We start from the raw sequence: 27,110 nt of genomic DNA, 5'->3' as shown, positions 1-27,110 counted from the left end.
TATCCATGGGCTCACTTGCGCCTTCACTTGCATCACATACCCACCCCCCTTCTCTGATTATTAAGGTAACGAGCCTCCTTGTTAGGGGCCTGAATGAACCGGCAAAGTGGTTGGCCGCCTGTCCTTTCTAAGAGACTCTGCCTGCGACATAGCACTCCTACAAGAGACCCACCTTCTTCGAATAGCGGACATACCAGGGAGACTCCTCTCCCTAGGAGTCACCGTAGGCACATACTGCTTCACACTAGCCACATCGTATGACCCCGATGACCACCAGGAATGGTTCCTACTCTGGGCTCTGGGCCAGGTAGTGGCCTACCTTGATATGGGCATGGTGGTGGGATGTGACTTTAACCTTGTATTTAATAGTGCTCAGGATAGATCAACTCGGGCAGGACCAAACTGGGGCCTTTACAGACTCAGGCAAACTTTGGCTGGAAGACATTGGATTGATCGATACCCAGCGCTCCAGGCACCCCACCTCTACGGCCTGTACCTTTTTCTCGGCTTCCAACCAGAACTATGGCCGGATCGATTACTTCTTATTCTCCCCTAACATCCTATTGACTATAGGCCAAGCAGACATATCGGTAGCTGAGCTTTCCAACTACTCCCCAGCCATACTCACTTTCTGCGTCCCAGGCCACGCCACTCCCCTCCATCAGTGGCGACTCCATGACAAGCTACTTTCCAATGGCTCTACCAAGATAGAAGTCATTGCAGCTATCCAACACTTTTTGGCTGTTAAACTGGCTACTCCAATCTCCTTCCTCTGGAAGACATTAAAGGCGGTTCTCCAGCGGACGTTCATGGCTATCTCTGCCCACGTCAACAGGGAGCGGCGAGACAAATGAGCTGCCATGGAAGCCACTGTGAGGGGTTTGGATAAGTCTCATCCGCTAACGGGCTCCCATAGGGCTTGGTCAGGAAGCAACTTAAAACATTGAACTGGGATGGAGCTGAGTATGCTCTGCTCCGCTCAAACCAACGATAGTATGCAGGTGGCAATAAAGCCGGTCACCTCCTCACCCATAAACTGCTGACCCAAATCCAGTGGAGTACAGTCTCAGAGATCCAGGAGATGGTGGGTCCTGGGGTGCAGGGTGACAGTGCAATTGCTCAGGCAGGTGCACAATTTTACGAGATCTTATATTCAGCAGAATAAACTGACTCAGAAGGGACCCAGAATCTCCTTAGCAAGAGACCTGTTACCACAATGCCTGAGAGGAGTGCCCTCTCTCTGGAGGCCAAAATCTGCAAGGTGGAGGCTTTAGTAGCTATCTCCAGGTTGCAGCTGATAACATTTGGGCCCCAAATCACCCCCATTCTCGCACATCTGTATAACTCTTGCTGTGAGACAGGTATTTTTCCTGCCACAATGAGAGAGGCGGTGATCACTGTCATCCACTTATCATCCCACATCACTCCTCATCTTTGGCACTGAGCATTTCATGAGTATCCCAGTGCCCCGCTTAAACCCCTTAATGCAGGGCCAGGTCGACTCAGACTAGTCTGACTTCATCCCTGAAAGGCGATGCAGCGACAATACTGAATGCCTTCTCCACCTGATAGATAAAGCTAATGGTCATGCATTCCGTCTCTTCTGCTGTCTGTTGACGGCGAGGAGGCTTTCGACTGTGTACACTGCCCATTCCTTAGACAGGTGATGGAAAGAGTGGGGTTGGGGTCGCGCTTCCAGCATTGAGTGTGGGCAGGCTATACGAATCCCTTTGCTAAGATGAGGGTTAATGGGGTTACTTCCACGTCTTTTCCCATTGCGAGTGGCACCAACAAGGCTGCCCATTATCTCCCCTCCACTTTGCCCTATACATGGAGCCATTTGCAGAGAGAATACAAATAAATCAGGAGATGAGAGGCATTCCCTTTAGCAGCCAGGAACACAAAATAGCTCTGTACGCCGATGATGTTATACTTTACCTGACGCTCCTCCAGTCCTCCGTCCCAGCTCTTACAATCATACTCACAGCCTTCAATACAGTGTCAGGCTTTAAAGTGAACATCCAAAAAGCACAAGTGTAAAACATGACTATACTGCTGATGGAAAGGACCTTGCAGGAGGACTTCTTTCCCTTCCCTTGGGCGAGCAGGAGCATGCCCTATCTTGGGCTAACAATGCTCCCTACATTGATGGAGACTGCAGAACATAACTACGTGAACCTCCTCGATACAGCCTACAGAGACCTGCAGTCCTGGAGGGCCGGGTGCGTTTGCCTATTACTTAGCATTTCAGCTTCATTACCTGGTGGAGTGAACAAGGCCAATGACAGAAAAGCATTGGTGTTTTATGGACCAATCTACAGCAGGAATTCATATATGGAAGGTCCGCTAGCTTCCCCAAAAACACCGCCCGGCTTGGGTTTACATCTCGCCCTTCACTAGGACGACCATGACCATGGTGGCAGAGGGCCTCACCACCCTCATCTCCCCCTAATGCCCATTATCGGCAACCCTGATTTACCACCAACGTACGAGAACTCAGACTTTCTGACATAGCAAACTGCCAACTGCAAGTGCATCGTGACCTCTTTGATCATAGGGGAATGATGGACTTCCTGTCACACCTGAAGTGGGCCGGGAAAAACAACCCAGGCCACTAGAAAGGGAAGGAAGAGATATCCTCTACAAAAGAAAGGGGGAGGCAGAGGAATATCTTTTCCTCTATGTAAATCCTAAACACAACACCGTATTCTTCCGCAAATAAAAGGCATCAGATTCCTTTTCTAGGCACAAAAAACAGAGAGATATAGAAAAGATTTTTTTTCTTTATATGTGACTCTCACCCACTCTAATAGTGGCATGCTTCATCATCGGTTCCACCCCAGTCCCTAAAAGCCAGAGCGGGCTCAACCATATCTCAGGTAGCACTTGAACATAACCTACTTGGGGACTTTAAAGATAAAAAATACCTCACTTTATTCAAAGGTATCCCTTTATTAGCTATCATGGTGGGTATAGGTTAAAAAAGTATGGGGGATCACTAGGATATTATGGTCCTAAGACCCTCACTTAGCTGTTACCATGTTTCAGCCCCAATCTATGGCCTACAAGGTCCCAGGCTTTCATCAGGACGTGTATGGGATGTTTGCCCCGGTGTCAACGTTCTGTCCTATCAGTTAACACATGCAAACAGACAATCGTATGCAAGGAGTATCTACATTTGACTTACTCCTAGGTTGGGCAGGGTGTGGTACCCGTTTTCGGGTTACAACTCAGCCTCACAAGCCGGGAGAGAGCGGGCACGAATAGGTGGCTTAGAGGCATGCTGCCCTTGACGACTGTGTGACTACAGGGGCACCCTTTCCTGCCTTCCTGAGAGGCTGAGTGGTAACCCAATACGGGTACCACGACCCTGCCAACCTAGGCGTAAGTCAAATTTAGATACTCCTCGCATGCGATTGACTGTGTTTGCATGTGTTCTCTGTTCTTTCTGCCTAGAAAAGGAATCTGAGGCCTTTTAGTGGCAGAGGAATATCTTGTTGTGTTGAGGACTGATGGACTTCCCCCAATTTGATTCCACCTATGGTCTCAGTGCCAGCGTACAATGACAGAACACAGCAGTCCAACATTGGGTTACTCGGCCCTCCATCTGCCCTCGTGCTTCCAGGCTACTCAAAAAGTTTGAAAAGTGACTGTTCACAAAATCAGATGATAAGCATGTACTTTGTGAGATATATAATTTCCTGAATGTCCCACCGGTAGGCCAGGAAGTCCCCAGCTCAGAGTCGCTGGGAGGCGGAGCTGGAGCGCACGTTTACACTTAAGGAGTGGGCTGACATCCTTCACAGAGCCCGTGCTGCCTCCATTGACACTAAAGGGAATGAATCAATGTTAAAGATTACACAATATTGGTATTACACCCCTGACATGCTGGCGGCACTGTGGCTAGACTGGCACATTCATACATTTGCTTTGGAAATGTCCCACACTCCAGAGATACTAGGAGGAAGTGCTTAGGGACATCGATATTATCTTTGAGACAGTAATCCTCTGCTTTCCCAGCTACATACTACGGGGTCTTCCAAACCCACTTCGCTCCAATAGGGGGAGGGGGATGATGCTGGCGCTCGGCGCTGCTAGGCAGGAGGTTATAACTAAATAGGGCTCGGATACCGCCCTTCACCCACATGAAGTGGCTTCATAAATTGTGGGATACCTTAGCTATGGAGAAACTCACAGCATCCCTGGACCAGACCTTGCCCCACTTCTACAAAATGTGGGTTCATGCATTCACTTCCTTGTGCAAGAGTTCACAGAGCTCGCACGCACCTGCTACATTCGAGTGGTCCATCTCAAGTGGAATGAACCTGCTCACACTCACTGAATTGACTTAAACCAGACTTATGGGGGACGTTCCTGCCTTCTTCCGACCATCTGTATTATGTTGCGTCCTCCGAATACACAGATGGGACCCCCCAACACTTGTTAACATTCCTCAACCCACTCCTCCCTCCTCATCCTTCTCAGTTACGACCTCTTCTTAGTACCCTCGCTTTCCCCTTTCTCTCCTCTTCATCACCACCCTTTGGTTGTAGGTGAGTGTATGTGTTTGTTAAAATCATAAAGAGATTTGAACTATAAGTAAATAAAAAATGAACCTTGTGAAGGCCAGGTCTTATTAGCTTTGCCAGTACTTGTTTTCCCAATAGAGTGTACTGTGTTAGTTTGCTATAGGAATAATGCTGCTCAACAATTTATCATTAAAAAGAGGGGTGAAAGCTTATGCCTAAAATACTTGACCTAATTTCGGATCTGCTGGAGAAATGCCACTGGGTCTTGAAGTCCTAGAAGCTTTTAAACTTGTATATGCTTATTGATTTGTGGAGGAGCAAATTCTAATTCACCTTGAGCCTCATTATTACAGTATGCTGTTTTTCCCAGGGCACTCACACTTGTCCCATTTAATTCTGAAATATGGTTTACCCATGCCAGTTTTGTGATATTTATATCAAACGTTGTCCGAGTTCTTCTATTGTTTTTGGCAACTATGGACCAAAACTGTCTGCTAGTCTTAGCTTTAGAAGTTGCTAACACTTTGGACCACTTTGTTTCTTGGTACTCGTGCCTAGTCTTTAGTAATAGCCTTTTATAATCAGTACGCATTTTACTCACTTTTACATCTAAGCGCTTATGATTTGGAGCCTTATTTGTGCTACGCAAGGACATATGTAATAGGCAACACTATATTCTTTATTCTGAGTTATATCTTGGTTTCTTCGCTTCCGTTATAACTTCCAGCAAATTTTCACAAGATGACATTTCCGAAGTAATTTGAATATTTACCAGTTTACGCAGGGCATTCCAAGAAGCTAGAAGATCTATATTATCAAAGAAGATAGCATTTAAATTACAGGTTTCACACAAGTTCCTAAAAGCTACTCAGTTCCCTATCCACCATTTTATTACATTAGTTTTAGGGCTTGCCTACACACAGTTATAAGCTGTCTGTTTGCGAAACACCTCTTGTTCACCATGCCAGAAATTTACAGTGGGTTTAGAGCTAGCCCTTTGCTTACCATTGCCTGGTTTTCTTGTCACTCTCGTTTACTTTCTTTTTATTCAACAGCTTTCCTTCATCTTCTTGTGTTTGTCACTAGCATAGTCTCTTCACCATCCTTTTGATTAGATCACTTGTATTCTTCCACTCCTCCCATTCATGGGACCTTGTTTTTCTGTTTTTTTAAGCGCTCTATGAGAGTGCATGTGTTTTCTTGCTCTCTCCCTCGTGTGTTTCTCCCCCCCTCTTCATGTTGCTCCGTCCTTCCCAAAAAACCCTGCTCAACGATCAGTTCCCCACCTGGGCACTATTTTTCTCCTCCCCACTTTAAGCTCTTTCTTTGCTCTCCAGCTCACTTTTTTTAGCTACCACCCCCTTCCATTGTCGTCTGCCCCACGCACTTCTCTATTGCTTCCACACTCCTCACCAGGCAAAATTGTTTCATTTTTTTGTGTCTTAACTTTTTGGGGTGCCTGGCAGCTGCCATTTGCTGATGGGTTACTCTGTTTTGGAGGAGGGGGGGGGAGTGCTTTTGCACGAGTACAAATTAAGTTTTTTTATTTATTGGTCCAGGTGGTGTCCACACTCTTGGAATTAAAAATAAAAAAACAAATTTTTAAAATGGCGCATGAGTGGTAAAAGCTTCACTCTGAATGATGTTTCTGCATGTGCTCCTTTGTGTCATTTATCAATTTTTTTTCAAACTTTTTCTTTTACCCAATGGTGAACAACATCAACAATAAACATTATGGGCCTGATTATGATGGCGGTCGATGAGACCGCCGACCACCATCACATCAGACAGGAGAGCATCCGACATTGAGTCTGCGCTCCCACCTGCCCAATTTGGATAAGGCTGCCAGCACGGCGGTCGTAAATTGCTTTTTACTACTGCGGCATGTGCCACGGCCCTGGAAAAGGCCTGCAGCGCAATGGTAAAAAGCACTTTGGGAACAATCGTGCACTGTCTGCCTGGCACCATGTGGTGTCTGCCACATGATGCATGGATGTGTAGGGGGGCACAACCTGTGTGCCCCAGGACACTTAGCAGTGGCCCACGGGGAAGGGGGTTCTGCCTGGGGCCTCCAAATTCTGTTTCCATCTGCCCTTTCAACGCACAGGTTATAACCGGAATATCAGGACTATAACTTCAGATTGAGCTGCCTATGTCAATGCATATAATGATGGACAATGTACTCACGGATTTGGACATTTGGTCTATACAAAAGAGCCAGACAACCCATGTATCCAACACTGACAACTAAACATCTTCAGTGAAGACAGCTCTATCCTTCTCCTGGTGCATTGTTCCCACTCCTGTTGATGTTATTGTTACCCTTATTTTTATTTTTCCTGTGGACACTAAAGGAGATATATTGTGTGGTGTGTGTTACTTGGATGTGTATGGTATGTATGATATGTGATGTGTGTAGGTATGGATGATGAGTTTGAATGAACTGATAGGGGGATGAAGATCAAAATTGTTTGTTATTTACTGGGTTGAAGCCTTTCTTTGTATTTATTGAAACTGTGTACATAATGTATTTAAATGTACTGTGAATTATTTTGTTTTAAATACTCAGAAGTCTCCATATTAGGGTTTCTACAATTGAAGTAATTCAGATATATGTGGCTTGGTGATAGTGGGCAGATATTCCCCTCATGATAGCGAGATAATCCGGGGCATCCTAATCCCTGCAGTGGTGCCTGTGCAGGCACTGTCTCTATTGTAGGGATAGGATTCCGACTGCCTCCCCGACAGGATCTTGGATCCTGTCAGAGGCGGTGGTCTCTACCCTGACCTCTGCACTCCGACCACTGATATTGTAATCCGGCGGTAGGGCCGATGCCCTGGATGCCGTACGAATCGCCACCAACGGCCTGTCGGTGGCGGTCCGCCTGTTATAGTAATGAGGCCCTTAATTTGGCCAATGCTTCCCAGCAATGTATTTTTTACCTGCAACAATAGTTTAGCCAATGTACAATATGCTAGTTAGGCCTATTGGCAATGCCAAATGCTTTTCCTCCCGGTACTCCTCCACAAAAACACCCCTTCCACCTCTTGGTATACTATCTATCCACATCACCATGATTTCCTTAGAAACTATGTGCTCCAATTTGAGAAGTCTCTATCACCTCTGTCTGCCCCCAGGCGTTAAAGATCTTTGATCCTGATATAGTAATACACATTCCCAAATCAGGGTATGCAATGTGCACACCGACTGGTTTGCGAATGAATGTGCAATTTTGAATACGATCTTTGCATTAATAGGTGGCATCACAAATTGTACATTGGTAGGGTGTCGCAAAATGTTCTGCTTCCTAAGTATTAATTGGGCAGGTCATAATTTGAGATTGCCTATGATCAGCTGTGAATGCGGAAATGGAAGCCTGTAAGGGTCAGTAGACCTCAGTTTCTGCATTTGCATTCTCAAATTGGAAACACTCTTTTTTTTTTTTTTTCGACAACCTGCGTCCATTAAAGAGATAGGTGCTACTTTAAAAAATGTTTGCCATTTGGGAAGACATGGAGGAGATAGGCATTTGTCCTCTGGACTGCTGCTTACTCCTTATAACGTCACCCAACACAATGCCTACAGGGGAAGTTGTCCAACAGGGAGCCTGCGAGTCACAAAGTCTGAGACTGCAAAAGACCTTTGTACATCAGGTCCAATGTTGCATGTACAGGACAAACAGCATCATGATGACCCGAAAGAAGTGCTTGCTTTCACTGTTTCAGTATTCTTTGACCTTCCCTAATGCTGGTCTTCAGTTACCAAGCGCTGAAAAGGGCCTCCATCCTGCCTTTGATGTCGCGTCAGTAATCTGTTTGAGAGCCTAACCAAATAAATAGAGAAAAGTCAACTAACCCAACTAACCCACATTAAACACTTCCATCCAAGCACAGTCCAGAGTAAAACACATCCCTCTTTCAGTGTCAGCTTTAATGCAGCTCTCATCTTACCATACAAACAGGACAGTTGTGAAAGTGCGTATCCGCCCTTTCTACCTCCCCAGCTTTGGGCTAAAGCCCACCTGTCCTCAGGTGCCACTGAAGCGCGCAGGTGACTCAGAACCCAAGGCGCTTTGCTTTTCAGGGCTCTGTTTAAGGAGCTGTGTTGCAGACGCTTCTCGAATTACGCATAGTCTCTCATCCAATTTGTCTCCTCTGGACAGTGCTGGCTTCACTGTCCTGATGGCTGCTATTTGCGTAGACAGACCTTGGAGGCGGTGGAATTAGCCTCAGGTCACCTAGTGTAATGCAGCCCACCTCAGACACCTTGCAGGTCCGCGGAGGCCATTTATAGATGCACATGGATAATACCCAATGACCAGACGAGCCTCCGCGGATCCCTACAAATCTTCTTAAAACCGCTCGCCTCCCTTACATAACCGCTGCTCACAGTAGCCGTGTCTATGAATCAGGAGTTAATGCCAAAGCCCCTCTAAATGCAGGCCATCTATGTCTATTATGGACAGTGTCGATGTAAGCTTTTAATCTTGACTACAAATAGTTCACCTGCCACATGTACTCTGAAAAATGAATGTTGATTTTGCATTGGCAGAATGGAATTCCACTGCTTGCAAGCACTATCCCGAAGAGGGAGTTTATTTAGCATTTATAAACCGCCCAACACCTCATCGTGGAAATGTAACTGGTCCCAGGTGAATTTTCACTGGTGCTAGGCAGTTTTACACTGGTACCAAATTACTTTTCTCTGGTACTAGATGATTTTTCACTAATGCCACATTTTTTTCCCACTCTGCTGGGTAAGATTGCACAGATGCCAAACGTTTTAATGTGAACTGACCCTGGACACTTTTCTAGTGGCATTTGCACTGATCACCACGACAAAAAAAGTCATTTTTAGGTCTCGCGTTAGCAGTGCATGCACTGCATGCACTGTCTCAGCGAGACTTAAAGTAATCTCTATATTGGCTTCAACTCCGTGTAATTTCTCCTGCCCCTTGTGATTGGTTCAAGTCTGGCATTGCTGTTGTTTTCTTGATTTCTGTTGGCTGTTGATCCTATGGTAACTTCCGTGAAGTCCCGAAGCAGCGGCGCCTAACTACAGTTTTCCTCCGCTTCACTCGCACTTAATTGCTGCAGTGTGACATCTGTTTTTAACCCCTCCCCGACAGACGTGCCAGACCCCGCCGACAAATGTAAGCGCCGGTCGTTGTTGGGGGCGTGGCCTCCCTCCTCTCCGTCCTCGCTTTGTTATTGAAGCAAACGCATTGAAGCAAACGCTAATAAAACCATGTCAAATTAGGTCGAAAAAACAACAAGAATGTCCGAAGAAGGTTCCAAAGATGGGCAATCAGAGGTACAGTGTTAGCCTTTTATTTATTTACGATTTTTTGCCTTTTTTTTTATATCCAAATTTCTGTATCTAGGTTAACAGCTGACAGGTTCAGTCAGGAGAGAGCCTGACAGGGAGGTGACTGATCCCAGCGCTGCCGAACATGAACACTGCCTAAAACAAAGAAGCCATCAAACATCTCTCAACTGGAAGAGATTTATGCGGCTTTGGTGTTTAATTCCTTCCTCTGGTGCTTCAAACCGGAGCCCTTCTGAAGGCAGAAGGCCGTCTCTTAGGGTAACCCCCTTCGTGCATAAGGCAGACGGGAACAAGCAGGATTGACGCTATGATCTCCAATGCTTCAGCCCTGTGTTTGGCTGTGGGGCGGATTGCTTTGGGGGAGGCTGCCTGTATCGGCTGCGATGAACCGCCCTAACCTTTAGCCTGAGCCACAGTATAAATCCATCAAAGCGCCTACTCGCAACTCAAATTCTAGTATGCGCTATGAAAAACTTGTTTCGCCAAGCAGCCACTAGCTCACGCTTACAAGTTAGAGCCTTCTGCCTGGCTTCTTTTTGGTGATGGCAGACTGTAAGGTGGAAACACGGGAAGGTGCATAAGGAGGCTGTACCCCCGCCGCGGTGATCTGTGTTTCACGTGTCTGAGGCCAACTCCGCCTTTCATCTGTGCGGCGGCCATAGGACCCTTGCCTTGGATTATAAACTCCGATGTTTATATTTAGTGTTAATAATATTAATTTTGATTAAAAATTGCTCTAGTGGATAAGAGAGATTTAAGTACAGCTTGGGCGTGGATAAGTAGTCAGTGATAAAAGCCTCAGGTGGGCCCGCAGAACCCACAGGTCTTTATCCCGTCCAGGTTTGCAGTGATCACTCCATTTGCGCACAGGCCATTGAGTAAAATACTGTACATGTTTCTTATGTTGCAGCGATTTATATAGCGCTTATTCTGTCCATGGTAAGGCCTTGTAGCGCTTGTATTCTGCGCACAGCAACAATGCCGTAATTGGAGGTGCTTGTCTGTTACAGATGTCAAGGTAGGCGAGGGCGTCAACTGTTCGGTAGGGCCCTGTGTGTACTGCATGAGTGCAGGGCCCATAGTATTTCGGTACAGTAACAGGCCTTCTTCTTGGAGCCCCCCCCAGCTTCCCTTTGTGTTTGAGTTCTGCTGCAGACTCCGTACAGCTTGTTAGCTAGGGCCGCGCATTAATGTTTGCATAGGGGCGGGTTTGAGGCTCCGTTGTAGGTACTCTGGCGTCTTTCAAGCCCTCAAAAATCCACTCAAAGCCCCCTTTACTCTCCCCCAGTAAAGATCACTTGCACCAACTCACAAAGCGCCTGTCACTCACCCCAAACATACAGAAACGCAATCATGGCGTGGTTTTGGCTGGTTTATTCTCTCATTTGTGTTTGAAGATTTCCTACTTGAAACTATATGCGTCTCCATGGCTTCCATTCTATTTTACTTTTTAATTTGATAAAATGTTGTTTATTTTGTTTGGTACCATTGGCCTGTAATGCGCTCTACTCTGGCCTTATCAACCTCCCCACGCACCGTGACTGCTCTGCCCCGACCCTATCGACCTTTGAAATTTAAATGGAAGAGGTTGTCTATGCAGAGCAAAGCACTTAAAACACAGCAATGACGTGCTCATTGCAGTGGCCTCTGTGCCTGTTTGCCACCGCTGTGCTTCGGAATTATATACTGTTCTTATCAAACACGTCTGCTTGACCTTGGAAGGATGGAAGGCTTGCCAGCCCTGCAGACTCTGCACCTGCGTCCTTAAGACCGTTTTTAACCCACTGAGTTGCCTTGCTGTCTAACACACAATGGTCCGACCGGCTGCATGCAGACTGGCCGCTTTATCCTCGTTAAAACTAATGAGTTGGTATGTAGGGTTATGGACGCACATGTGGGATTTATGGGCCGGACCTGCACGGTATCAACCAGGGAGGAAGGCTGGGCTCCAAAACGTAGACGGGAAATTATTGTAGCTCTCCAGCCTGGGGCGACATGTGTGAATCGGTGGTCCCCATAAAAACTGGGTAACAGGGCTCTGAAGACGAGGAGGGGCAAGCGTAGCGTGAGAGTTTGTAGTGATGGGAAAGGGGGGCAGTGTGCTTCTGGGGAGGGGAAACAATTTTGTTGTAGTCCATGTTACATAACACAATTTGAATTTGAACCAGCGAATAGAGGAAACCAATTGAGACACTATTGCAAACATGTAAAAAAAAATTCTCGTTCTAGAATAGCTTTTCCCCTAAAGAAAACGCTGTTTCCTTGCTTACGATTTCAACCTCAGAGACCCCAAAGCGATTATGCCCCAAACCCGGCCGCATGTTCCCTGGTCATTCACCTCAGAAATGGGGTAAATGAACTTTCTGAAGCAGGAATAGTGCACTAGGGGTGCTTACATGAAGTGGGTTTTTCCACTTCCTGCATGGTTCAAAGTCGTATAGAACGTCACGTTTACCTACTGACCGGACCACTGGAATTATGCGGCACAGGAGGAACATATTGTGCAGCAGAGTTGACTAAACGATTTGGTCAACAGGCGGATTGTGGTAGCATCGCTTCGCTGTGTTGCTGATTTCTTGCATGTTAACCCTGTCTGAGCACGTACTGCATCTTTAGCGCCAGTTTAACACCCAAATGCAGCGATACGCAACGCAAAGGGTTCCGTCAACTTTTGGTAAGAGCGTGCCTTGTGCGGCAACGTGAGTCATTTTGGTTATAGAACAACCTAAGTTTTCAATGCTGCAATCCCGCTGCGGCCAAAAAAGACATTCTGTGTTTGTTTATTGTAATCCGAGTATTGCTTGCGTTTATCACGTTCACTGGCATTCCACTTCTAGCATGTAACTTGCAGGTTACACATAGATCTCTGCAATACATGCAGTAACCAAGTGAGCTATGTTTTTAGCACAGTCAGCTGTGTTACCAGCTACAAGTATACAACCTCTAAAGCTATTTGTGGGAAGTGTCTTGACACCCACACATTCACGTAGCTTATCTCTTTTGTGTGTGCCCATTCAGGGAGTTGTTGTTTACTCCTTTTAGATTGCAAACATTTTGAAGTACTGCCATTCCATGGACTAAAAACTCACACAATTTTTTTAATTTTGCAAAATACAACCCGATCATCCGTTTTAGACAAAATAAGCTCAAAAAGTTTTTATAATTTCCTACCAGAGAAGGCTGTCTTCTGATTAGCAGCATCAACGTTCAAGGAAAAGATTGATCACCTTTCTCGGAGACAAAGCAAAAAAAAAACAAGCATTTGCAATGCAATAGGTCTCGTATTTATGCGAGTTTGAGCTATTGACATTGCAAATGACAATGCCTTTTATTTTGGTTTTCGTGTTTAAAACATAAATAAAAGGCATTGTAATTTACAATATCAATAGCTTAAACTCGCGTAAATGGGAGACCTATTGCACTGCAAATCGGCAATGAACCTGCACAGAGCAAAATCCTCCCAAATTTGAGACGAGAATGAATAAGTTAGGGGCATATTATCAAGACAGGCGATAAAATTATCGCCGCTTTAGTGGCAGAAGACTGCCGCTAAAACGGCGGTCTGCTGGTGCAGGCGACAGTGCAGAGTGGCCATCGCCGGCGCAGCCCTCGTGAAGGGCCCCGATGCCGCCAGCTGAGCCCGAGGACTTCAACAATCAAACGCCTTTCACGAGGGTCTCAAAATGGGGTTCAGGAGAATTCACTCAGCTCCCGGTGCTTTATGGAAGTGGCTGCTTTGCAGACCAGGGATTCCAATAAATCTTTCTCCCTGCAGGATTCGTGTTTGGTTGCAGAGATGCCGCAGATCCCCTGGGAAATCTGACCTGCTCCGAGGCTGCACTGCAGGGACCTGATCATCAGTTACAAATAAAATAAACATCCATCGCAGGAGCTTTCTTGTTGTTAAATTAGACTTTTAATCACTGCTGCCCAACTTGCTCAATCCATAAAACGTGGCCTGCTAGTTCATTCAAGCATTCCTTCCACTCTTAATTTTACCTGGGGTTGCGCGGGGGCCATTAAATACCCTTCTGTGTAAATACAGTGCACATATAGCGGCCTGAGTTGAAGTGCAGTGGCTCAACATTAGCTAGTGTCACATGAGATGGCAACCAGGGGCACGGCTGAGCTCCTTTTTAGCTTGCACCTGAAAACGGGGATGTGCTGTCAGCAAAATCTAATGTACCCCCCCCCAAAAACAAGCATTTGCAATGCAATAGGTCTTTCATTACTAACATTTTGAGCTATTGGCGTTGCAAATAATTATGCAACGCCAGTAGCTCAAACTTTCAGTAATGCGAGACCTATTGCATTGCAAATGCTTGTTTGTTTACCAGCCATTGCAATTCTCAGTCTAAACCAGGTGCTAGATTTGCCGCACACCTGTGCGAAATTGCCTAGCACCAATCCAAAATTAGCAGATATAGGTGCAATTTACTTTATTTGCCCCCCTCTGTAAGTCATTGGGTTTTTATGCCTTTATACCTCTGACGTGCATGTATAACGCTTCATTGTAGTAGTGTAACTGGTGCCAGGTGAATTTTCACTGGTGCTAGGCAATTTTACACTGGCACCAAATGACTTTTCTCTGGTACCAGATGATTTTTTACTAATGCCACACATTTTTTCACTGTGCTGGGTAATATTGCACAGATGCCTGACTTTTTAATATTAACTGTCCCTGGGCAATTTTCCAGTGGCATTTGCACTGATCACCACTACAAAAAAAATTACATTTTTTGTTTACCAGTCAGTGCAATTGTATAAAAGTGGTACACAATTGCCACACACCTGTGCGAAATTGCCTAGTACCAATTCAAAATTACCGGACATAGTTGCAATTTCCTTGATTTGCCCCCCCTCTGTGAGTCATTGGTGTTTTGTGCCCGGATACCTCGGAGGGAGAACCCTTACTGCGGGCTGATGGACGATCGCCGACGGAGGGGGGAGTTCAGACCTCACTCCCTTCCTTTGCTGTCCTGTGTAAACACATGTAATTAGCCGTGTGCTTATCTGCATTAGTATCATTAGAAATGAAACCCTATTTTAATCTGGACTCTGCTCTCCTCTCCATGTCAGCCTGTTTCTGGACCAGTACAGAGCCCGCCTGGTTGATGCCATAAAGAGATTACTGCGGCCCACTGTAAGTATGCTTCCGTTTCCTCCCGAACATTGGCTTCAGAATAATTAGTCTGCGCGCAATGATTGCGAGAGTAATGGAATGGCAGGATTAATGTCATGTAATACTTTAATACTTATTATGTCCAACTTCAATTGAGTCTTCTAATCTATCAGATTGTTTCCTAATCATAAACTCGGCGACTCCCTCCACTTGGCCTTCCGATAAGGCGCGCAGCGGGTAGTAAAATAAATGAAACCGCTTCAAAGATAGCGCGCGATTATTTTTTATCAAAGGCTTGCCTAAGTATTTCGCTTTGATAGCAGTGTCTGCACATTAAAGTCAAAGTCGGATATTGAAAGTTTTATGTTGGCTTCTGTCATGTGTAATCCCTTCAATTGTAACCTTTGTCACCCCCTGTTTATTTACACTGCGAGAGCGTTTCTTTCCTATTCACTTCTGTTTACATTGAAAGAATGGAAATACTTTGATATAATCTGCGGCGGCAGACGTGTTCTCTCTGTATTTACTTATTATACACGTCGAGGTGCGGTGAAGCAATTCTGTGCAGGGGGGGGGCAGCCAGTGTTTGGAAAGTGTGGCCCCTGATGCCAGCGAGCAGCATCTATGTGCCAGAGCAAAAGGATGCAGCGGGGTAACGCAAAATGATGCCCCCCCCCCTCAGGAAATGATGAGTGACCTCTGTGTCTCCCATATCTCACAGATATCCATCGGACCTGCCCCCTGAAGGGTTGGGGTCCCCCTTCTCCACAGCGGCTTCAATGGCCTGCACTACACCCTAGGCAAACTCCACAGCACCGGTAGGGCCAATTGAAATGAAAATGGAGGGTCAATACATTCCTATGGGGAGGGTATACGGTAATTATCGTGGAAATGGCTGAGCCGGTATTAACAAGATTGATGTCCATTTCCACCACATTTAAAACACGCCAGAATGTTTTAGGATCAACTGATGGAAACATAATTTTCACAAGCCATTGCGCACAAGCGCCCTCTGATAGCAAAAAGCAGCCCAGCACCAGCTTGGCAATTTCCGGATGATTCCCTGGACGTCTCCCGATTTAACCACTAAACCTCTCGGAAATTACCAGAACTCTTTAAAATGCACTAAAGGGCAAAATGCGTTCGATAACCTGATAATGGACAATTTCCCCCCATTCCGGCTCGTAATAGGCACGTTTGAAATGAGAGTTTTTTAAAATTAGTCTTCTACCTTTTTAATTGGAAATATGAATACATGTTTTGAGACACTGATGCATTATTATCCTTTTGAGTTATTTGTTTTTCATGTGGCACTGTACACTACATACGTGACCTCACTGTGCTTCAACAGACTGTGAGCATGTTTCGATGTCGGATGCTAGACAGAGTGCTGATGTGGGCGCCCATGGGGGCCTAGGAGTTAAGTCTAGAAGGGGTCTCTGTATGTAAGTTGGAGGTGGTAAATACTTCCAGAGTGTGGGGGTGCACCTCTGAAACATCAGAACGAGTGAGTTTACTTCTGGGAAGACAAGAAAGTGGTTATGGGGAACCTACTGGGGAACTTGTGTTATGATGAGTTTCCAAGTGAAGGCCCCTTTGTAATACACCTACATTTATCTGATACTTTGTCGTACCTGTGTAGTCAGAGGGAAATGAGTAGTGTTTGGCCCCAGCTTCAGAGGCCAGTGGGAATTCTGGATGTTGGATGAGTTGGGTGAACAACACTGTAGATCTGGAGGACAAGTAGCCCTTTATGGACAGTAGGACGACCCATGCAGAGGTTCCTGGGAAAACGAGTTTGCTTAGCGGCGCAAAGGTGAAAAATGGGGGTAACGTATTTTGTTATTTGGAGAGAGAAGGAAAACAAGGGTGATTGCCCGGAGTTGCCTTGGAGTTTAGTGACTGATTACAGCAGTGTGGGGAAGGGTCAGCTATTAGTAAACATGCTGTCAGTGTCTCGCCGTCTAAACCATTCATTAGGAATTCAGGTTATGTGTCCATTTCTGTCATAAAGTATTTATAAAGCGCTAAAACATACTGGTATCCAGGCGCTGGAAGCACACAACCTGAGGTAATTTCAACTAACTAACTCTTAATGAACCAAGTGACTCCTTGATCTTCTGATCTTCTCATGAGTTTAATCCACAATCCGTCCTCAACTACCTGATACATCCAACTACTTAGTGTGCTTCATTTGAGTCAGTGTTTTATTAGCAGGCCTTTGTACATTTTTAAGTGTGAAAGTAATATATTGATCATACCCCACATTATTCACTATTTTAGTAGTTCCATTTTTTGAGTGTTGCTATTTGCTAGATATTTTCTTTGGGCCTTCTTGAGTACGGTGCAACATTTATATAGGCATGATTTAGTGATGCTCCTGCTGCATGTCTTCCTATCTTATTCTTGGAGGAAAGGGTACAATTTTAATCACAATGGGAATATAATATACACAAGTGTTGGTCAGTTGACTTAATTGGTCATTCAAGATCAAACCTTCACAAAACACAAAGGCTAAAGAGTTTGCTGCTTGAACCAACCAAACAACGGGCTCCCACATTATAATTAATTTGTAATCCTCCCCTAGTTTAGTATCTGCTGCTGTGGATCTCGTCAACCTCAGTTCAGGTTTTCCTGTGTTTAGTGCTGACCTCTCTTGAAACCACCACTTCAGAATCTTCCTGACCATGTATCAGATTTATAGTGTCCTCCTCAATGTTTCCACTAAGAAGGAACACAATTTTGGGGTCGATTATGATCCCATTTTGAAGGGCTCCGAATCGGATTCGGGTTTGCCGAATCCGATTCAGAACCCTTGTTTGTGACCAAACCGTACCCAGTTCCGAACGACCAATTACGATGCCCGTAAACCGTTAGGACAGTCCGTATTGATTCCAAACGGCATTAGGACAGGATGAGCCTTTTGTAGCCGAATCATACAGCTCTATGGACACGTTTTCCGAGCGAGCGATTCCGATGACAGATTCGGACAGCCGTTCTGATTCGGTTTGCCTGAAATGAAATTGCTGTCGGAATCTGTCTTTGAGGGCCCATTGCAAGCCCCCCATCATGCGGGGACCTCCAAATTGGGCTCGTGGGGGTACCCATGGGTCCCCTCTTCCCAACCATGCACAGTGTAGCTGGCACCATTGGAGGCCTGCCACATGGTGCACAATTTTCCCCAGCCATCCCTTTCTTCAATGGGAGCCTGTGTTCTCGTTCGGAACACAGGATAACATTGAAGTCAATGAGAGTCCAACCGAATCGTATCTGGAAGAATCTGGATGCATCGAAATCGCTTGGTCGGACTCCCTCGATCCGAGTCGTTCGGAAAGCATTCCGGAACCGCTTTGGTCGGAATGCTTTCTGGACGAGATCATAATAGGCCCCTTTGTGTTGTAGGCGTATATATGGAACACAATGCTACTTCCCACCAGTTGGTCTTGAAGAGGTCTGGTATTACTGTTTAGTAGCACCAGTGACACCAGAGAGCCGTGGTGAAATCCAGGTGGCAACTACCTCACTGATCACCTGTATTAATCTCTGTATGTGAGAAAGGGACTCTTTGCGCGGTCACCCCCATTTTGTTTGAACTGATGCTTGCTGTTTATTTTGGCTTTGTGCACTTGGACACTGCTGAACAGGCCCCAGTGCATGTGCTCTGACCCCTAAACATGTCAAATTCGCTTACTTCTTATTGGCCTTATTTAACTTTCCTATAATGGCATAGTTAAGGCTCCCGGTTTTCCGTTTAAACGGATTTTTACATATAAATACAGACGGAAAAATATTTTTCCTGTGGCTGTAATTATATGTAAAAACGGAAAAATGCCAATAAATATGTTTAGTTTGTTGTTGTTGTAGTCTTCGAGGAGAAGACTAGTCTGCCCGAGCGCAGGCGGGGGAGGGGGCTTATCTGATTTCAGCTGAGCCAATACAAAGGTCAATGTTAAGGGGCCATTAGGTTTCCTTTTGTTTAAGTATCCTGGCTTGGAGCAGAGGTGCGGCGGGGTGCACTCTGTGTTGCCTCCTCTATAACTAATAGGGGAGGCCACACAGAGTTACCTTGAAGTGCTAAAAATGGGGCACCTGTTGCGCTTTCAGTCCGTTGATTACATGACCCCAGGAGATAAAGGATGAAAGGGGCAGGGAACCCCTTCCTATGTTCGATATGTAGTGCTCCACCGATCTCTGTTAGTTAACAAGTTTTTCTCTAATTCAGTTTCATTCTGCAGTGTCGCCTTCTCTCGCCCCGGTTTTTCTATGGGGGTCTCAGACCAACATATCTTCAGTGACACTGAAACAGAGGCGCAACTAGAATGAAATTTCGTTGGGGTGGGGGAGTAATTCTCCCAGCAATCAAATTAAATCGGCAGAGTGAAGATGCAGGGGCTCTAAGGGGTGAAAGTAACAACAAAGCCTCCTGAGCAAGTAAATGGTCTTTTAAAGACCTGTGAAGTACTCAGGTGCTGCTGTGCGTGTGCCAGGGAAACTGTCTCAGTCCAGACTGACAAACACGATGGGGAGGGAGGGTGGGAGGGAGAAGGGTGTGTAAATCAATGCATAGGATGCGTTACATAAGGCAGCGGGGCTTACAAGGCCCTCCATAGCTCACTGTCTTGTATTAGAAGGTTTGCAATTCATTAATAGCAAGTAACAAAATGATCTTTTTGTTAAAAGTAGTTACCTATCTGCATAAATCTATCTAAACCTATAACAACCAAGCACGCATCGCCTTTTTAAATAAATGTGAATAAATACTAGCTACAGCGTCCTTTTTTTGCTCGCGACAAAATAAATATGGATAAATACAGAAAAAATGACCAAAAAATAAATATGGATAAATACAGACGGAAATGTTAAAAAAATAAATACCATAAAACCGGGAGCCCTAGGCATAGTATATGGTGACCCAAAAACACACATGGCAAGGGACTGTTAAAGGTCACCTATGGACTGTAACACTACTGTGCCCTCTTCTAGTGTCACAAGATAAACACGACTCCAGGCCTACCACAGTAGCCTGGCTGCTGCAGTGTTAAAACTGCTGCCCGACCAGTCAAAATGACCTACTTTGACAGAGGAACCCTCTCTTTTAAATATAATAAGTCCCACTTATGTAGGCCTTGAGCCCACAAGGCAACGTGCATGGTTTATAAAATTAGAACATGTAGAAATTTAAAGTAAACATGTCCTTACTGTGACTAGCACCCAAAAGCTATTTTCACTGTAGGAATGCTGGCTAGCCCTTAGAGAAACACTGGGAAGCAATATTACATATTAATTCTGCTATCTGTGGCTAGGGACCAGCTAAAAAATAAAGGATTACATGCCTATTATTAATTTTTTATTAAAGGCCCAACTTAGTGATGAAGATGGATTTTTGATAAATAGTAAGGAAAAGTGCCTTTAAAAAAGTCATCTTTTCCCTGCCTGAAGTCATCTTTTCTTTGCCTGAAGCTCCTGGAGGCTAATTTCCATTAGCCTCCATCCAGCAGGCGAATAGCCCTGGGAGGTCTGAAAACTGAACCCAGAGCAGAAACAATGGGCTGAGTGTAGGAATATGTTTTTGTTCTCCTCCTGGTAGGAAGACCAGTTGGGCTGTGTCCAGGAAATTAATTTACTTCAAAGCCCCCCATCACAAGCATATGTCAGATGACACCTGAACAGACCATGTCCTCCCAGTCAGACAGCCACCAAACCCAGTAGAAGGGGGTGAAGCTGCTCTCATAAATGGTTTAGAGTGATCACAGATTTGGGGCTACTCATTACCATGGCTACACCTCTGGGTGGGCACACAAGCTCTGTACAAAGGGAGATGGGTTTTTCCATCTTGGATTTAGTGAGTGAGGGACACTCTGGGATCATATACAGTAGGGCATGCAGGAAGTGCTGTAAATGTGGTTAGGGTTACCGTGGGATCTTTAACCCTGTTGGTTAGGTAGGATCAGGAGTCACTCCAGCCCACATGCTAGTGCCAGGCATAAATGTGGCACCCCAAGACACATTCTTCAGGTCATTACTGGACCTGTGGAAGAACAGAAGAAGGACTGCCCTTGTTGTTTGAGACCGGTGAGGAAACCTAAAGGTCTGGACCTGCTTACACTTGTACCCAGGACAAAGAAGTGGACTGCAAGGGTCAGTTGGCTGCCCTATTGCGTGGCTACAGGGCTACAACAAGCTGTGAGAAGTCTGTTTCCTGATATGCCCAGCTGACCAGTACCAACTTGACCTTACCTTGGGACTGCTGGTGGTCTCTGCTGGCATGGGTGTCAACACCAAAGTGCTGTTCCTGAGGTCCTGGAACCCTTGTCTGTGTCTAAATGGACTTCTCTTAATATCTCTGGAAACTAGGGGTTTTGAAAATGTCACAGCCAAGGATCCTCTGGAGCACTACCATCCAGTGGCCCACCCTCCAGCAGCTCCGGTATGTATGTGTGTGTATATATATATATATATATATATATATATATATATATATCTTACCTACTGGCGGCAGTAGGTAGTTATAGTTAGGACCTATTTTCCATAGGAAATCCGCAACATTCTATTTGGAATAACTTTGGCGCCCATTGATGAATCTTCGCGAAATGTTCAAAACTTTTGGCCAGCTCCGGTCCGCTCCTATCCTGAAAGTCTCGGGATGAGTCGTGTAGCGGGGGCTGAGAAAAAAGGGGGGTCCCAAAACGTGTTTTCCCCTTGCAATTTTCCATAGGACCTTTAGCCGCAGCTACAGCCCGAACTGCTGAACGGAATTACATCAAATTTGGCAGAAAGGTAGACCTTGGTTCAGAGTCGTGCCTTTTGCTTAAATGGTGTAAATCCGTTCATTAGTTCCTGAGAAAATCAAAAGTAAAATCACATATATATCTGGGCGGAGCCTAACCACACATCTCATCGTGAGATCTGATTGGCTGTCAGCACTTCATCCAAGAAGTGTTGGCAGCCATCTTGGGACCAATATACATGATAAAGCATTGCAGTTAATAGAAGGTTTTAAGACTTTAGTTACATTATAAATCATTTGTTGATAGAACCATACTCATTTTAGGAATTGTGGTATGTTCTAAGGTGATTTTACCATGTGAAAAAGCCTTCTGCTGGGATATCATGAATCATGTTTGAGAGAAAACTATTTTCTCATGCTTTTCCCAAAGAGGTTTGGAAGGTGATCTATAGGCTAAACTGAGAGCACATTTTCTGTAAATTCACATTATCTTTCTCAGTCATGTGAGAATGAAGTTTGACATTCTCAGTAAAACATGTACATCCAACAAGGGCAGAGACTGTCAGTTGATTCCTTTGTGTTCTACTGCAGCTTCCCAGAGTGTTCCAAAGAATAACTAGAGCGCTAACAGTCCTACTTATGATAAACGTATGGCATACCTGAAGCCATCTTGATTGGAATAAAGTGGTAACTCTTAAAACATTTAATTTAAAAAGGAACAAAATGAGGGGGTTCATTTTGCCATAGAAAGTATGATTAGTGCTGCAGAAAGAAACATTAGGGCACTTTTTGAGTGACTTCTCAAATCCTCTTCTATTTCATGAAAGAATTCTGACATGCAGACTGAAACATGCACTTTCAATACCAGCAGCAAACTTCCGTGGTGAGCAGTAGCTTTACTACAGTGATCTAATGAGCAACTAGAAAACTTCATAACAAATAAATCTCCCAAGATGGCCACCAGAGACAAAAGAGCCCAAATGCAGCCCAAAGATCACCCAGATGTAGCCCAATGACAGAAGTGTGCAAAACACTTTATTTTTTGTGTTTTTGCAGTTTTATATAGTGCAGACTTGTCAGGTATTGGAGTGCTTTACATGAGCATTGGTTACATCACACAAGAACAAATTCATTTTGGTTGTAGACATGGGGAGATTAAGTGATTTGACCAGAATCACAGAATGTCGAGCTGAAGCAGAAACTCCAACCTGGTTCCCCAGTTGCAAAGTCTGCAGCTCTGGAAGTAACACCACATCCTCTCCCCTAAGTGCAACATTTAATCAAGTGGTCAACTGGATAAAAAACATCAAGATAAAAAATAATTTAAAAGTGCTTTCTCGCCATTTGAAAACTCAGAAAATATGTCCTCATTTTCGTTTTTTAGAGCACTAACCATAATTTTGATGCAAATAAGACCCTCTCATATATGTAATTTCTAAAGGAAATGCTCTAGGTATTACAGTTTTGATTACATCAAGATGACGTCAGGCGTTCCACCCTTTTGTAATAAATATAGAATGTTAGCAATCTAGTTTAGGATACTGATGTCATGAGTGATGTCATGAGTGATGTCACTGACCATGTCATGAGTGATGTAATATGTGAATTAATCAGCAGTGCATTGCGGGCGCGCGAGTTATAGTTAGCTGAACTAACTATAACGGGGGAATTTCAATGGTTTTGTATGAGTGAAAAGTACAGCTAACTATAACGCCCCTGAAACCTATGGCTTTTTCAGTGAATTTCTAAGGTTTTTTAAATGCTAATTCCTAACTATAACGTGCCTGAAACCTATGGTTTTTTCAGTGAATATATATATATATATATTACCTACTGGCGGTCGCCAGTAGGTAGTTATAGTTAGGACCACGTTTCCATAGGAAAACCTCAACATTCTATTTTGAATAACTTTGGCGCCGGTCGACGAATCCTCGCGAATTTCTCAAAATAGGTGGGGCGCTACGCTCCGCTCCTACCCTGAAAGTCTCGGGGGGATTCGTCAAGCGGGGGCTGAGATAAAAGGGGGGTCCCAAAACGCGTTTTTCCCATGCATTTTTCCATAGGACCTTTAGAACGAGCTACAGCCCGAATGGCTGAACAGAATTACTCAAAATTTGGCAGAGAGGTAGTCCCTAGGTCAAGGAAGTGCCTTTTGTAGGTTTGGTGTAAATCTGTTCAGTAGATTCTGAGAAAATAGCCTTTAAATCAATATATATATCTGAGCCAGCTTACGGTACGCTTACCGTACGCTTACGGTAAGCGTACGGTGGCGTGCGCGAGCGCGATTCTGATTGGCTCTTAGATCTTAGTAAACATTCGAATCGGCCGAAACCAGGAAGCGGCGGCCGCCATTTTGTCTCTCGCACTGAGAGAGATTTTTAAAAAAAGGAAGCCAAAAAACATGTAAAGGGGCTGTTTTGACAACTCCCTCCCACATAGTCATGTGGAGGGAGTCCCCAAACATCCCCCAAGTGCAAAAACGGTTTTATTTTTTTTTCGGCAATTTCACGGGGTACGCTTACCGTACGCTTACGGTAAGCGTACGGTAAAAAAATAAAAATAAAAAAAACACTATCCACACTTACCCCACCCTCTGTGCTTTTGGCGGCCGAAGGCCACCAAATGTGCTGGGCTTATTACAATGGAAAAAAACACTATCCACACTTACCCCACCCCCTGTGCTTTTGGTGGCCGTAGGCCACCAAATGTACAGGGCTTATTATAAGGGAAAAAAACTTAGCATTTAAAAAACCGTACTAATTCACTGAAAAAACCATAGGTTTCACACACGTTATAGTTAGGAATTAGCATTTAAAAAACCTTGCAAATTCACTGAAAAAACCATAGGTTTCACACATGTTATAGTTAGTGGAAATTTTACTGATAAAAAACCAATGAAATTGCCCCGTTATAGTTAGCGCAGGCAACTATAACTCACGCGACCGCAATCCTCTGCTGATGACATATGTGTCTTTATGAAAAAAAAATATTTGTAATATATGTATAGCTAAAAATGTATGGAAGAAGACATGGGCAAATAAGTGTCTAAATACAGTATTAGCATCAGCAGAGGATTGCGGTCGCGTGAGTTATAGTTGCCTGCGCTAACTATAACGGGGCAATTTCATTGGTTTTTTATCAGTAAAATTTCCACTAACTATAACATGTGTGAAACCTATGGTTTTTTCAGTGAATATATATATATATATATATATATATATATATATATATATATATATATATATTCCAAATTCAAGTTGCCACTTGTGAGGACGCCCACATGGGGGATAAACCTTTGAAGGTGAGCATTTGCCGCACAACCAGATGCATGCATTTCTCCATTCAATCTGCAGCTCAACATGTTTCAGACTCATAGTCCTTGTTCACAAGCTTAACAAAAGGAACATCGCAGCTTCATGTTAAACCACCTGTTGTTGCTTCATTAAGCCCCCCCAGTGGGCGTGTACTAATGCCTTGATCAGCAGGCATGTGGGTGTCCTCACAAGTGGCAACTTGAATTTGGATTGATATACATATATATATATATTCACTGAAAAAACCATAGGTTTCACACATGTTATAGTTAGCTGGACATTTTACTGATAAAAAACCAATGAAATTCCCCCGTTATAGTTACTGTAGGCAACTATAACTCACGCGACCGCAATCCTCTGCTGATGCTAATACTGTATTTAGACACTTATTTGCCCATATCTTCTTCCATTAAATTTTAGCTATACATATATTACAAATATTTTTTTTTCATAAAGACACATATGTCATCAGCAGAGGATTACGGTCGCGTGAGTTATAGTTGCCTACAGTAACTATAACGGGGGAATTTCATTGGTTTTTTATCAGTAAAATGTCCAGCTAACTATAACATGTGTGAAACCTATGGTTTTTTCAGTGAATTAGCAAGGTTTTTTTAATGCTATTTCCTAACTATAACGTGTGTGAAACCTATGGTTTTTTCAGTGAATTTGTACGGTTTTTTAAATGCTAAGTTACTTTACGCCATTTGTGGCGTGCGCGCCCACTTAACGCAGTTCGTTCCGTGCACGGTTTTTATCAACTTTAATAAGCCCTGTACATTTGGTGGCCTTCGGCCACCAAAAGCACAGGGGGTGAGGTCAATGTGGATAGTGTTTTTTTTATTTCGATTTTATAATTTCATGTTGCCAAAATTACGTTTTTTTTCTCTATTAATAAGCCCTGCACATTTGGTGGCCTGCGGCCACCAAAAGCACAGGGGGTGGGGTAAGTGTGGATAGTGTTTTTTTTATTTTTATTTTTTTACCGTAAGCGTACGGTAAGCTCACGGTAAGCGTACGGTAAGCGTACGGTAAGCGTACCCCGCGAAATTGCCGAAAAAAAAATAAAACCGTTTTTGCTCTTGGGGGATGTTTGGGGACTCCCTCAACATGACTATGTGGGAGGGAGTTGTCAAAACAGCCCCGTAACATGTTTTTGGCCATCATGTTTGATAAACAACACTCAGTGCGAGAGACAAAATGGCGGACGCCGCTTCCTGGTTTCGGCCGATTCGAATGTTTACTAAGATCTAAGAGCCAATCAGAAACGCGCTCGCGCACGCCACCGTAAGCTTACGGTAAGCGTACGGTAAGCGTACGGTAAGCGTACCGTAAGCGGGCTCAGATATATATATTGATTTAAAGGCTATTTTCTCAGAATCTACTGAACAGATTTACACCAAACCTACAAAAGGCACTTCCTTGACCTAGGGACTACCTCTCTGCCAAATTTCTAGTAATTCTGTTCAGCCGTTCGGGCTGTAGCTCGTTCTAAAGGTCCTATGGAAAAATGCATGGGAAAAACGCGTTTTGGGACCCCCCTTTTATCTCAGCCCCCGCTTGACGAATCCCCTCGAGACTTTCAGGGTAGGAGCGGAGCGTAGCGCCCCACCTATTTTGAGAAATTCGCGAGGATTCGTCGACCGGCGCCAAAGTTATTCAAAATAGAATGTTGAGGTTTTCCTATGGAAACGTGGTCCTAACTATAACTACCTACTGGCGACCGCCAGTAGGTAATATAATCAGTACTGGTTAATATATATATTCAAAGTGGATAGACGGAGGGAAGGGATTCAGGAAGGGTACGCCAGGGAAGGAGACCAGTAAAGGAAAACAACTGCCACCCAAGTTCACTTGGATATCAACATCAGTAGATTAGCAAATCTTGAATTAACTCCTTATTCAAGAATAATTGTCATAGAACTTATATAGGTGTACCATTGACTGAATACACATTGTTTTAACCCTCATACACTTTGCATATAGTTTTCTGGGTGTTAGCCAATGAGAATGCCCCTTAGATATGTGGCCATATTAACAAATAAGGAATGCAGACAAAAACACAATTTTAGAATGATAACTAATTAAC

General features: G+C 44.4%; 1 protein-coding gene across 1 annotated transcript in view; it reads left to right on the top strand.

Annotated features, from left to right (window-relative positions):
• CAMKMT (calmodulin-lysine N-methyltransferase) overlaps positions 1-27,110 on the top strand; it is a 1,482,081-nt gene that overhangs the window by 1,403,394 nt on the left and 51,577 nt on the right. The window contains exon 9 of the mRNA XM_085612777.1: positions 14,938-15,001. Coding sequence (XP_085468903.1) covers positions 14,938-15,001 — 64 coding nt within the window. The remainder of the gene's footprint in view (positions 1-14,937; positions 15,002-27,110) is intronic.

The sequence above is a fragment of the Triturus cristatus genome, chromosome 6 (genome assembly GCF_964204655.1).
Source record: "Triturus cristatus chromosome 6, aTriCri1.1, whole genome shotgun sequence".
NCBI lineage: Eukaryota > Metazoa > Chordata > Amphibia > Caudata > Salamandridae > Triturus > Triturus cristatus.
This window is presented reverse-complemented; position numbering and strand designations above follow the sequence as displayed.